The sequence below is a fragment of the Mesoplodon mirus genome, assembly GCF_964341445.2.
Source record: "Mesoplodon mirus genome assembly, chromosome: 8".
Classification (NCBI taxonomy): Eukaryota; Metazoa; Chordata; class Mammalia; order Artiodactyla; family Ziphiidae; genus Mesoplodon; species Mesoplodon mirus.
The window spans coordinates 77,495,486-77,510,012 of NC_138984.1; the positions used below are offsets into that span (position 1 = coordinate 77,495,486).

Consider the following 14,527-nt stretch of genomic DNA (forward strand, 5'->3'; position numbering starts at 1 on the left):
GTAATGATAATAAGCCCCACCAGCACCAATGAAGTGATAAGGGGATATACAGAACACTTCCAGAGGAGCCAGCTGTGTTTATGTGGAAATAGGCTTGTGGCACAGATTTGGGGTAGGTGATTACTCCTAACCTCACATGGGCTCAGAAGGTGTGATTATCCTGGCATCAGGCTGGGCTCAGAGTGATACCAAATCAAATGGGGAGAATTTAAATTAGGCATTCTTCTCTTCCTGCTGAAAATGACCACATGTTCTTAGATGCAATAGAGTAATGTATCTGCTCTAAGACAATGCTTTAGGTCACATATTAAGAGTTATAAGACATGTACTTAGAATTTCCAATCCAAGTTCTGGTCCTTTGTACCAGCTAGGACAGTCCTCGGCATACAGTGGAAGCATGATAAATATTTGTTGAATGAAAAAATAAATCAACTGGACAGATTTTATTTTAGTTTGTTTTCACTAATTCTCCCCCAAAGATACACCTGCCCTTACTCTTTATCCTCCTGTCCATGTTGTACATTTCATGTATAATTCTACCTGGACATGCCATCCTTTAAATATGTATCAAAATTTTGTCCTTGGAGTTAACTGGAGTGCTTGTTTGAAAAGCAAGTTTCCTAGTCCTTATCTCAAATCTACTGATTCAGAATCTCTGGGGATAAGGCCCTGATTTTCAGTTTTTACCAAGCCCCACAGGTGATTCTTCTGCAAAGAATCCAAATTTAGTGATTTCACTGAATCTATTGTACTTGGTTCAATGTTCTCCTGTGCCTGTCGGTGGAATGGCTCCTTGCTTATAAACCCCTGGTAGGTGGATGGGTCTGGCCTGCATAACAATTCACACTTCATGGACAGACTCCCCCCAGCTAATGTTAATCATGGCTTTCAAGGAATGTTAATGGTCTCCTGTAATGTTTATGTCCCTATTCAGTCCTCTTGCTCATTGTCCAGATGGACTCTTCTTTAGGTACATTCCCTCTGCTGATCCTTGAGCAGAGGAGAAAGGGCAAAGGGAGTGATTCTGCCCCAGATTAGATTTAAACAAGATAACAGGGAAAGCACTGGTAGGGGAAGGGGTCATTGTTTTCTAGTGTTTTGAATGTGTGTGTGTGTGTGTATGCATGTGTGTGTGTGTGTTTCTGTGTAAGTCAGTATAAAATGCATCTCTATGGCATCAATCACACTAAACAAGTTCTAGTCACCTGAAAAATATTCCACTAATAATTACTGAATGAATACGTGGATTTTCACGCCTTTTTCCAAATAATGTTTTAATGTTGAATTATAATCTTTTGATTATTTTGGAAGTTTAGTTTTGGCATCTACAATTTTTAAACTCTAAGTAGCTGAGCAGAAGTAGAAAAGAATTCTGAGAGCATATCTCTCTTCTATATGTAACTGACACTCACTTAACACTTAATTCTTGACAGTGCCCCTATAGTCAATTTGGCCCATCTTTAGCACAGTTATTTATACACTGAAAAACACTCCAATTTACTATAGTTTCATTATTTGCATTTTCAACTTTTTAAAGCACAGCTGGAAATTATTTCACTTATAAATCCAAGAAATGACAATTCACAGAAATGATTCCCAAGTAGATAATGATTCACTATTCTCCTAATTCTTTCTTAAAACTTTGTATTTATTCTTTATTAGGGTTCTATTTCTATTTCTGCCATTTAATTTTCTAGTCCTAAAAAATTACAAATAAGTATCAGAACAGAGACATCTGATGTCAGCTCCAATATTCATCAGAAATTAAATGAGAAAATATGGTTTATTAAGTGAGCACACGAATGGCTGGTAGGTCTTTTTGTTCTCACTTTCATACTTGTTTTGGAGCTGATGCTTATGAGGCCACCCCAATGAAAATGATGTGGGCTCCCAGGCACACTGAACCTGTCTCTCTGCTGGCTGTGCAAAGATGTTATCCTCAGATAGGCAATGTCTCCAGCCATTGCATCAACTCATGTTTGTTTTTGGAGTGAACACCACAGGGGCAAATGTTGGAGATATTTGGTTGGGAAATAAACTATTTAAAACTAATATTATATTTGGACAAAGACTGACAACTTTGAAAAAAATGGAACTGAGGTAGCTTTAGGCCAGTAATAAGTGTTATAATTTACTAAGTTCTAATAAGTACCAAGCACTCTGCATGCATGGTCCTGTGAAACACTCACAGCAATTCTCTAAGTACTATAATTAACACCATTTTACAGATTAGGAAATGGAAATTAGAGAGTTAAAGTAACTTGCATAATACATAACAGAGCTGGGGTTTAAATCCAGCTCCATCTAATCTTAGAGACTGGACACTTTACCACTACCTTTTGATTTAAAGTGAAGGCATACGTGTGATAAAACAAGACAAAACAAACACAAAAATAAGGTCAAGAACCAAGCAACACACAAGGGGGGTTGAATAATTATACCTCAAAATGAACGTTAAGAGAAAATGAGACAGTTTGAGTTTTGTCAAAGCAAAGAGGTTGCTATAATCTTTCAATGTCTCACTGAAGAATGTAGTAGCTCTCAGTTCTGAAAGAATTTCCCATGGTTCTCTCTACGGGTAACACTGATCAACATATGTTACTCAAAGTTATTGTCAGGTGTAAGTTCATTTTGTGTATTATGTTATTGTTGTGCTATGTTAATTAGGGCTATTTTTTTCATGATCGCTGAAGCAGTAAAGGTCATAGGGTATGGTCAACATAATGCACAAGAACATGTTGGTAAATGTCAAATATTTTGGTGACCCTGAAGATGAAAATAAACCTCATCTATATCTGAAGGCCCACTCAGTCTCCTTTGCCAGCTCATTTCCCTCTAATCTCTGCTTTAAGTTGTGGTGTGGCTTATATTAGTTTTACTTGGGACCTCAGAAAGGGTCACTTTCCTCAACCATTTAATTCTCCCGGGGTTTCTATCACATCTTCTTAGCTGGCTCACACCCACCCCCACTGCCACCCCTCACCCCTCACTGGGTTTCTTCTCTGAGATCCAGACGATATATTAAACTTCCTCTTTAACATCTCCACCTGCATATCTCACAGGCACTTCAAAATCAGTATGTCTAATAGGTAACTAATGAGAACCTACTGTATAGCACAGGGAATTCTACTCAGTGCTCTGTGGTGACCTTAATCATGTTGAGTCTCTTTTCATGAGCTTATTGGTCACTTTTATATCTTCTTTGGGGTAAATGTCTATCCTTTGTCTATTTTTTGAATTTGGTTATTTGCCTTTTATTATTGATTTGTAAGAGTTTTAAAAAATATATTCTGGATGCAAGTTGCATATCAGATGTATGTATGTGCGAACATTTTTCCCCCCATTTTGTGGGTAGTCTTTTCACTTCCTTGATGATAGCCTTTGCAACTGAAGTGTTAAATTTCAAAGAAGTCCAATTTATGTACTTTTTCCTTTGTTGCTTGCGCATTGGGTCATGTCTAAGAAACCACTGCCTAATCCAAGGACAAGAAGATTTATTCCTAGGTTTTGTTTTTAAGTGTTTTATAGTTTTAGCTCTTACATATATGTCTTTGATCCATTTTGAGTTAATTTTTATGTATGGTGTGAGGAAGTGGGTCCAACATTTTTTGCATGTTGATATCCAGTTGTCCAATTGTTGAAAAGACTTTCTCCATTAAGTTGCTATGGCATCCTTATTGAAAATCAATTAACCATAAATGTAAGGCTTTTACACTTATTTCTGAGCTCTCAGTTCTATTTGATTGATCTATATGTCTATCCTTTATTTATTTATTTATTTATTTTTGGCTGCGTTGGGTTTTTGTTGCTACGCTCAGGCTTTCTCTAGTTGCAGTGAGTGGGGGCTTCTCTTGTTGCAGAGCAAGGGCTCTAGGCGCATGGGTTTCAGTAGTTGTGATATGCGAGCTCCGTAGTTGTGGCTCGCAGTCTCTGGAGCGCAGGCTCAGTAGTTGTGGCACACGGGCTTCGCTGCTCCATGGCATGTGGGATCTTCCCAGACCAGGGCTCAAACCTGTGTTCCCTGCACTGGCAGGTGGGTTCTTAACCATTGCGCCACCAGGGAAGTCCCTATATGTCTATCCTTATGCCAGTATCACATGGTCTTGATTATGTAAGTTTTGTAGTAAGTTTTGAAATAAGAAAGTGTGATTCCTCCAACTTTGTTCTTCATTTTCAATATAGCTATTATGGATCCCTTGCATTTCCATATGAATTTTGGAATCAGCTTGTCAATTTCTGCAAAAAAAAAACGTCATCTGGGATTTGGATAGGGACTGCATTTAATGTGTGGATAAATTTGGGGAGTATTGCCCTCTTAAACATACTGTTTTCTGATCTATAAATATAGGATCTCTTTCCATTTATTTATATCTTTTTTGTATTGTTTATTGGTAATGTATAGAAATCCAGTTGATTTTTTATATATTGATCTTGTGTTTTGCAAATTTTCTCAACTTGTTTATTAGTCCCAATATTTTTTGGTGAGTTCCTTAGGATTTTCTATAAACAATGTCATCTGCAAATAGAGATAGTTTTACTTTCTCCTTTCCAGTCTGGATACTTTTTATTTCTTTTCCTTATCTAATTGCCCTGGTTACAACCACCAATAAAATATTAAACTGAAGTAAGAGCAGACTTGATGTCTTGTTCTTGATCTTAGGGGAAGAGCACTGAATCTTTCAGCAGTGTGATGTTAGCTGTGAGGTTTTTGTGGATGCCCTTTGTCAGATAGAGGAAATTCCTCCTATTTCTAGTCTGCAGAGTGTTTTTACAATGAGAGGCTGCTGTGTTTTGTTAAATACTTTTTCTGTGTCTATTGAAATGACCATGTTGTTTTTGTCCTTTTTTCTATTAATATAGCTTATTATAGTAATTGATTTTTGGATATTAAACCTTGCATTCTTGGGATAAATCTCACTTGGTCTTGGTGAATGGTCCTTTTTATACATTGCTGGATTTGGCTTGCTAGTATTATGTTGAGTGTTTTTCCATTTATATTCATAATAAATACTGGTCTGTAACTACTACTGGTCTGTAACTTCTTTTCTTGTAATGTTTTTGAATATTTTTGGTATCACAGTAATACTGGCCTTACAGCATGAGTTGAGACGTGTTCTCCTTTATTTTTTGGAAGAGTTTGTGAAGGATTGGTAATAATTCTTAAAAAGTTTGGTAGAGTTTACCAGTAAAGCCAGCTGGGCTTGGGGTTTTCTTGGCAGGAAGTTAAAAATCACTAAGTCAATTTCTTCAGTTGTTATAGTTCTATTCAGGTTTTCTATTTATTCTTGAGTGAATTGTGGTAGTTTGTATCTTTCTAGAAATCTGTTCTTTTCTTCTAAGTTATCTGATTTTTTGACAGTTTTTCTATCCTGTTCCTTTAAGGAGTCCTATCATATCAGTTTTTCTACCAAGTATAAAAACCATAATCAGTTTGAAAAAAATTTAATTTAGGTATTAAGCAACCCTATTTTTTAAATTATTAACAGGAATAAAGGTTAATAAAGATTGTAAATTATTCTGTTTTTACTACATAATTTTGGTTAATTCACAAGGATACTAAAATGAAAAATAAATTTTTTGCTCTCTATATAATAACCAATAAGTAAGTAAAAGACTGATTAGTGTTGATTATCCCATTGAAACATTATTTTAATTTATGCCTAACATGTTGCTAGATTTTAAGGCTCAGTTTGACTGTCTCTGGTTCTTAAGAACCTTTAGCCTTGATTCCACCTCCCCTATTTGAACTTTAGAACATGTTTTTCTCAAGGACTATATATGACTAGATATTCTTGTGTAAGTTGTAACAATTCACTTTGGAAATCAGAGACAGGTAAACTCCTCTGCATAGTGGGAGTCATCCAAAGACTTGGATTATTTTCTAAATTATGTAGAATTTGACAAAACTCAAAGAATTTTCCAAGATTCGTCTTCTGTGATTTTAAAATCCAAGTGCAAAGTAGAGAAATATAATCTGCAAGGTTGATGTGTTTACACTCAACTCAAAAGCTCTGTTATGTCCATGAACTTTCTGAAACTTTTCCTCAGCACTTTAGACTTCCCCATATTTCCTCCAAACTCCAAAAGAACAGTGAATAAATAAGCTTAAAACTCTTAAGATATTTGAGGGAATCTGTTTCACAGTTCTGAATGTTGATACTGGGAAAATTTTAAGCCTTAAAAACATATTCACATCTCCTTTGATGATAATTTGGTCTCACAAATATCTTATTTTATAAAAAGTGATTGTTGAGGTTATAATAGTAGTAATAGTAACAATAATGATAATAATAGCAATGGTTTTCTGCCTAAAATATAGACATTCTAAATGATATTTATTCTTATAAAATATTGATTTATATTCTGTCTAAATCATCTGTGACTTCAGATATCTTCTGAAATAAATTATATAAGGTATTACTTACTTAAGTAAGCAATCACTGTAAATTTTATATGTGTGTACAGTCATAAGTACATATGTATATATGTATTTTCCTGTGTTCATTTGTTTACATAATTTTGGCCTCACAGCTATCACTTTCCTTTTGATTCCTTGAACTTCCCAAATATACTTTCCTGCTTCAGAGCCTTTGTATCTGCTTTTCTCTCTGCATTGAGGATCTAGCCCCCAGCTTGCGTCCTTCCATCCTTAAGGTCTTGGCTCAAATATCATCTCAGAGAAGGCTTCCTTGACCACTTCTGTTATGAACTGAATTGTGTCCCCCCAAAATACATAAATTGAAACTCTAACCCTCAATGGAACTGTATTTGTAGGTAAGTCCTTTAACAAGGTAATTAAGATTACATAAGACCATAATGGTGGAGGCTTAATCTGATAGAACTGGTGGTGCCCTTATTGGAAGAAGAAGAGACACCAGGAGTGTACATGCACAGAGGAAAAGCCATATGAGGACAAAACAAGAAGGCAGCCATCTACAAGCCAAGGAGAGAAGCCTCCAGAAAAACTAAACCTGACTATACCTTGATCCTGGACTTCCAGCCTCCAGAAGTGTAAGAATATAAATTTCTGTTGTTTAAGCCACCCAGTCTGTGATATTTTGTCATGGCAGCCCTAGATGTCTAACAGCCTCCACTCCAGTTGCTTTCTGTAGCACTTTTATGAATTTGAAATACTCTATTAATTCACTTATTTACTTGTTTATTATCAGATTGTCCTTTCCTAAGGCCAGAGACCTTGTCATTCATGCCTTATACCTGTGCCTGATATTTAGAAGGTGCTCAATAAATAATTCATTGAACAAATAACCAAAGTATCCTGGAACACAGTGGACTGGGCATTGTGGATAATGGATAACTATGGATGTTAATCTCTGTTTTTTCATATTCAGTAGATTGTTATTTTTAATCTCAGGAAGAATACTATAGCTTCTTCAGTCCAAAGATTAAAAATCCAAGTGTTTATAGGAGTCAAGCAGATGTTGTAAGTGAATATGGTACCTTGTGTAAATAAAATAGAAAATATTTTCTATTTTCTATTGGGGTATGTAGCAAACTGGAGAATTCATTGTCAATCTAAAGACAACGGCTTCTCAGCTGACTATTACCTTGGGCCCAATGTTGCCAGATCTAATATTTAAAAAGAAGCCAAAAGTGTACATTTCTATGTGAAATCTTTCTGATTTTAAAAAGTTGACAACTAATACAAACTTGTATAAAACACTGCAGGCCAAAACCACCACCACCAACATCAACAACAAAAAAAACAATAAAAGAAAAAGTGTGCAAAGGTAAACAGGAGGACTTCAGGGAGATCTGAGGCTAAGCTAATGATGGTTCTCCTTTCACAGAAGGTACTGGAGGCCCTCCCTGCCCAGGAGAACTTGGATTTCTCCACACTACATAATGTCCCTCTTCTTTCTCTCTCACTCAGTCTTATTCTGAACCCTCACCCACCTCAGCTTCCTTTATCATATCTCTTCCTTTCTTCAATCTTGCTTTTGCCTCAGAGCTGCCAATATCCTTTATGAGGGCCTTGCACACAAAATTTCTGAAAAAAATATTTGTTTTTGATCCAAGGAGGTGGGGGATAGGAACAGGGATGGTGTCCAGGGATAAGTACTCCCTATTCTCAGACTTAAGAAGAGCATTGTTGAAATCAAAATACATCACACAGAAGGCCTAGTTGCCATCTTTGTGTGCTAGGATGGAGAGCACAATAAAATGGTAGCTACCATTTATTAAGCTGCTACAAAATGTTAGAAATCTTAGAAAAAAATAGTTAGTGTTTATTGAGTGTTTGCTTATCACCATGTAGGGAACTCTATACTTGACAGAAATCAAGAAAAGTGCAGACAGCTCCCACAATTCCTTTCACAAACGTCCAGGAATTCAGAAACTATTAATCATGAAGCAAGGCGATATAGAATTTACTTGCAAAATTCTGTAGCTTCTGTTACTTTCCAATTCTAGCTTTTTGTTTGTTTGGTTTTTGTTTTGTCACCTCTGTATATCTCTTGAAACAAAAAGTCCTGTATTTATCCTTGGGGTTGGCGAAAATGAGGAAAAGGTGAGGAGTTTAGTTTCCACTCTTGGTTTGGTTGCATCTTTACACAGGAAGAGGAGTGATGCCTGAGAAGAAGAATCTCAAGAGAAAAAATAGAGACAGGAGAAAAGAAAGGGAATAGGTTGAAGAAGTAGGCTGAGGCCAAGGAGGATGGCCTGGGTCTAAGGGGTGGAAACTCATATGTGTTTCCCATTTTGTGAAAATAAAAATGGGAAAACTTGGCAATCCCAAACAAAGTTGTCTGTTATTTTTATTATTATGTGAGTGAGCTAAACGAATCTTTCTCATTTCACCATTCCATTGCCCTATTTGTTCCTAAAATCCTGCCTAATTCCTCCAAAGCTCTTTTAATCCTGAGATTGGTGTTCCTGGGACCTGCTCCCTCCTTGGAAAAGCCCCTCTCTCTTCTCCTTTCACTTAGACTCAGTGGTTTAAGTGAGCCAGTGGTCTCAGTGAACTCCTGATCTCATATTCGTGGTGATGACTGAGCATCCATTCTGGGTGCTTACCGTGCTTTCAGAAGAAAGTCTAAACTGCAGTATCTTTGTTTCCCCAACTAGCACAATGATGGGTAGGTGGAACTCAGTTAGTTTAGTGGGACTAACTAGTGGGACTTCATTTGTTATTATATAAATAAATGAATGAGTGTTTCATAGGGGGTCTTTAACTTTATCAAAGGAAGACTGTTCTTATGCTGGCGCATATATCTTGGGTTAGGAATACGAGGGCACTTAAGGCAAATGTGACGTAATCGGATTTCTGATGAAGCGTGAAAAAGCGTGAAAAGAAGGCTAAAGAGAAGCTTATTTGGCTCTGAATTTTCCGTTCTTCCTTCCCCTTTCTCCTTCCCTTCTCCTGCCTTGCCACCTCAGATTCTCCCTCACCAGCCACTGGGCAGATGTGAGACTGAGAACTGGACCTGAAGTTCCACACTGGGGTTGGCTGAGGAGCAGGGTGTGAGGAGAAAAGAGGGAAGTCATCAGAGTACACTTCACATCAGGGCTGCCTGGGCCACTGACTCAAGGCAAGAAGAGTTTCAACCCCAGTCCTGCTCAGGAAAGTAGATAAATAAAGTGTCCCCTGTACAATTTACTTAAGTGACATTCTGATAAGTTCTTCAGCAAATTTAGAATAGAAAAAGAATGGTACTATGGAAGAAAATAGTTCTCAGCTTTTTTATGATTTTCTGTTGCTGAAACAGTACTAAAATTTCATTTGGGACTTCCCTGGCGGTGCAGTGGTTAAGAATCTGCCTGCCAATGCAGGGGACACGGGTTCAAGCCCTGGTCCGGGAAGATCCCACATACCCATACCGTGGAGCAACTAAGCCCGTGCACCACAACAACTGAGCTCGCGTGCCACAACTACTGAAGCCTGTGCACCTAGAGCCTGTGCTCTGCAACAAGAGAAACCACCACAATGAGAAGCCTGCACACCGCAACGAAGAGTAGCCCCCGCTCGCCACAACTAGAGAAAGTCCACGCACAGTGAAGAAAACCCAATGCAGCCCCAAATAAATAAATAAATAAAATATTAAATTACTTCAAAAAGACTTATAATAAATAAATAAATAAATAAAATTTCATCTGAAGCTTAAACTGATTATTTCACTCTATCTGAAAATTACTTTGCTCTGAGAATCTCCTGTTGGTTGAAACAGAAAATTAGCTTATAAAGAACATAGGGCTTTTATAATATATGTAGATTATAACATATATCTATGTTAAACTTGGGGAGAGGGTAAGGATTGGGATTATATAAAATTAGACAAATATCTATGAATGTGTATACTTACATATTATAACTGTAGTATATTTCTTATTAGAAATTATGACTCTATAATTCCAAAGTGCAAATGCAACCCATCCTTGCCTGTAGACAAGGTGCAGGCTCACCATAAAATCCACACACTTTTGTTCTCAGAACATTTGTTTCTGATGGAACAAAGTGTCCATTTCAAGTATTGGGGAGTTTTCTTTAAAATTCAGGAACTAATTTTGAATGTATTAACATCCAAAGGGCCAATAGGAACTAATTTACTACCTGACAATTGCTGGTGTGAGGAAAATATGGCCCCCAAATGAGGAAAGACACCGGTCTGAAAATAATTTTAACTTGAAAAAATATAAAAAATATGAACTCAGTTTATCTCAACAACCTCAGAATAATCTTGTGCTAGCAGAGAGGAATGAGGACTGAAAATCAACACTGAAGATACAAGAACATTGCCTTTGTTTTATTGGTTAACCTCTTCATTTTGTAATTCTGTGAAAATCCCATGAGCATTTTGAAATTTTCAAAATATTTTTCTATATTTCATTTTTTAAAGCAACAAATCATTCAGGACTCATACTTTCTTCAGCTAAAGGCTGGTCATTGATCTTCCTTTACTGTCAGTTAGCTTTTAACCAAAGATATTTTCCACTTTAGCTATCATAAGATTTTAATATTTGCCTGTACAAACTTTTTTGCTTTCCCTGGACCCCAAGGCAGAAGACTTGTTATTATTGTACATTTTTCCTGTTTAGAACTTGAGCTTCTTTTCAGAGTTTCATAAAAATCTATTTCTCTAATATTACTGAAATATTTATAGACAGAGTCTTAATTTAAATCCAAACTAGCCCCCAACATCAGTCTCCCAAGTTTTAGCAAAGTGAGATCAGTCTTAATCTAAGCTTTTCTAAAAAGGATAAATTTATAACTAAACATAACGCTTGCTTAATAATATTTAGTCTTCTAACTTGATTTTCTTGGCTACTGCATCTAGAACAACAATTTCACTTTTTCTATGCAGCTATTCTCGAGATCTCTATTCTTGACTGCCTCCCTAAATTTTTGGAAAGACTCATAATAAAAATTTCCATAGGTTCTGTTTTAACTTTTCCATTCTTACTCATCTTTACTTTCCATGAGGCAATCCAATAACGAAAGCAATGTTAGTTAAAAATATTGTCTCTAAAGGCCTGTCAAAGCTTGGAATTTAGCACATACTTTGCAGAGATGTAGGGGTGATATAGAAGAGCACTCAGGTTTTTCTATTGCTGAAATAATACTGGAAACCTCTTCCTACCCATGCCTTACATTCCTCAGTATTTCTGGTTGCTCAACAACATATCTGGGAGCTTATAAGTCTTCTTAGAAATAACAGATTTACTTTGGAAAATAAGCACTTAGGAAATGTTCGATCACTTGTGACCAAGCACTAGTGCATTTTCTGAACTATTCTAGGCAGACAGAGCAAATTAGAGAAAATTCTTACCTCTTGAAGGACGTAAGACAATGCACATCACCAATAAGGCAAGCACAGCAGAAGTGGCAACTCCAAGTACAATTTTTAACCATGTCTACATAAAATAAAGAAAATTAGACATATAAATGGTTTCTGCTAAATAGTAGAATTGGCAAGCTTTTGTTTACACCTAAATCCTCTTTCTCCCTCCCCATAAAGCTTTTGATTGTCTTCCACTGATCTGGCTATAATTGCTGGAATTCTTCCAGCTCTGCAAGGAGAAATGTTTCTACAGTATATTTAGAACAAATTTCCCAATCCCAACCCACTCCAGGAAGTACATACTTATGTACAAATCCTCACCTTCTAAACGATAGAGAACTCTGATTGCGCTCAATTCAGCCAGCCCCCATGCTTTAGCAAGTATCTGAGGCTGCATATACTAACCTTCATTTTTTCCAGATGTTTTTGAAAGTTAGCTAATTCTGACTTCAGAGCGTGGGTCACCGGATCTGTGAAAAACGTTGAAAGAAGTAAGTCTGTCTTCGTAGTTGGAAGCCGAAGCTAGGGCAAGGGTTTTTTTTCTTTCCACAGACTTTTGAATACCGTGCCAAATTTCAAAAGATTTCTGTAAAATCAGAAACAGATTTTGGGGGCGTTCTTGGCCTTGAAATGAACTGTGAGTGGCTCAAGGGAGGTTTTATAGCATTCTCATCCTTGTAAATTCTACACCAACATCTGCTTACGTTGCCACACAGAAGTTTTTTTTAAATTATTTTTTACAAGTTCAGGTTTTTGTTTCATTTTCTTCTAGAAATCACTTACAGATCACATTGGCAAGTCATTGGGTTTTGGATAATCTTTCTATTTGCAACCAAAAGAAGAATTTAAAATAATATAAATTCCAGGTGTGTACAGTACACATATATCTCATTTTTAGCAGGAAGAAAATTAAAGTCATATAAGATTTTGTGAGAAAGACACCACATTACTGCAATTTCTTTTCTTCCTCTGGGAGATTATGAGGTACTGCAGACAGAAATGTTTTTCTTTCAGCACAATTTCTTTGTCCATATAGCACCATATGCACTTTCAGTAAATACAGAAGTTTAAAAATTCAACTGTCTAAACCCACGACTGCTTTACTTTAAAGAAATAAAATGCCATCTGGTGAAATTTAGGATGGGTTAGGTGTGTATGCACAGGCCAGAAAGATGGAAAGATCAGTAAGAATAATTTACCAGCAGACCTTTGAAAGAATGAAAATGGCTTTGCAAAAGTGATATTTTTGCTTCCCTCTCAGAATAGCTTCTGAGAGAGGAGAACAGTTAGTAATTATAAAGCCTTTAAAATAAATAAAAAAGTGTTTGAAAAGAGAAGTAAGTTGTATGTACAATTTCATTTTGGATAAATTTACATAAATCCAAAGCAATCGGTCAACTTGACATCAGTAAAATGGTAGTCTGAATTAAAACACACACACACATATGCACACACACACACACACACCAGTTTCTTGGAGTATATTGGCTGGTTCAATGCAATTCATTTGGATAGATTCTGTTATTCCACATAAATACGGTTGTTAACCTACTGTCTTTTAGTTCTTCCACTAATGGTTTTCTTCTTCGGACATTTGTAATGGTCACAACCTGACTAAAACAAACTTCGTGGTGAGCTTTCATGGATTTTTCATGAAAAGTTATGAGGAAATGTTCCTGAAATCTTTTGCTGTTTGCTTTATTCAACTGGTCTGATTACCATGGGAGGCTTTCTCCAGCAAAGAGCAGGACGGTGGCTTATGAACTTCCTCTTAAACATTCTCCAGACATCCCTCCCTGAATTCCAGCCTTATGAAACTTCTGTTGAGGAAAATGAGTCATTAAGCACTTACTGGCAGAGAGGTGTAACCACCATGAGTTAGAGAGGAGCCCCTCCTTCCTTTCCAGTTGATGGGGCCAGCTCTTTACAAACTGAAGCATACATTAAGATAAACATCCGAGTTATGCTATATGCTTGTAGGCATCTCCGTGTGATCGTGAAATCCTCAAATCCAAGATAAAAGCCACCAACCAGGTCCCAAATGGACTGCTCCCATGTGAGTCCTCTTGGATTGATTGCCTTCTTTGGAAAATTCACACGTGTTCTCAGAAGTGCTGTCCCAGCCTGCCAAAGCCTCAAAGTCCTCAAGTACTTTTTAGTGAGTTATTCCCACGACTTTACATCCTGAAGAGAAACTGACTATAATAAATGATTAGGGCGTGATTAAAATGGTTACTCTTGGCTTTAGCAATTAAAAATGCACTGACGTGTGACTGGTCTGAGTACCACTTAGGACTGCAGTCAAGTGTGGGTGTCTGCAAAAAAAATCATTTTGACAGGATCTAAGGAGAAATCAGGGTGCTTTAAGAGGGAGAAATTTAAATGGAAACTGTTAGTGAGAAGGAAAATTATAGGCTAAAACACATTTCTTTAGTTTTGTTTGTTTTTTCCTTGGATGGTTGGGTGATTCAAACTGCAACTTCTGGAAAATTCTGACTGGTTTGAATGGTTTTAAGAAAAATGAGACTGACTGCAGAAATAAAGATGTCAAGATTTTTTCCATCTGATTCCATGAGTTAGGGATACATTGCTTATAACAGAACTACAAATGTCCATCCCTTTGAGATAATGTGTAAGTGCTCTAATTTTCATCCAAACAAGTACTCCCACAAAAAAAAATTTAGATTCTTTTAATATTATAACATCTTCACTGACTTTTTCTCCTTTTACAG

At 36.6% G+C, this 14,527-nt stretch overlaps 1 protein-coding gene across 4 annotated transcripts in view; it reads right to left on the bottom strand.

Annotated features, from left to right (window-relative positions):
* The window catches only part of FAP (fibroblast activation protein alpha), a 71,635-nt gene extending 57,775 nt beyond the window's left edge, over window positions 1-13,860 (bottom strand). Inside the window, exons 1-3 of one of the 4 annotated variants that reach the window (XM_082630325.1) lie at window positions 13,648-13,860; window positions 12,201-12,381; window positions 11,784-11,868 (exon numbers count right to left, since the gene is read on the bottom strand). In XM_082630325.1, the coding sequence (XP_082486451.1) occupies window positions 11,784-11,868; window positions 12,201-12,206 (91 nt within the window). In that variant the 5' untranslated portion in view covers window positions 12,207-12,381; window positions 13,648-13,860. The other 3 variants (XM_082630328.1, XM_082630324.1, XM_082630326.1) reach the window with 3 other exon arrangements.
* Window positions 13,861-14,527: the final 667 nt, after the last annotated feature.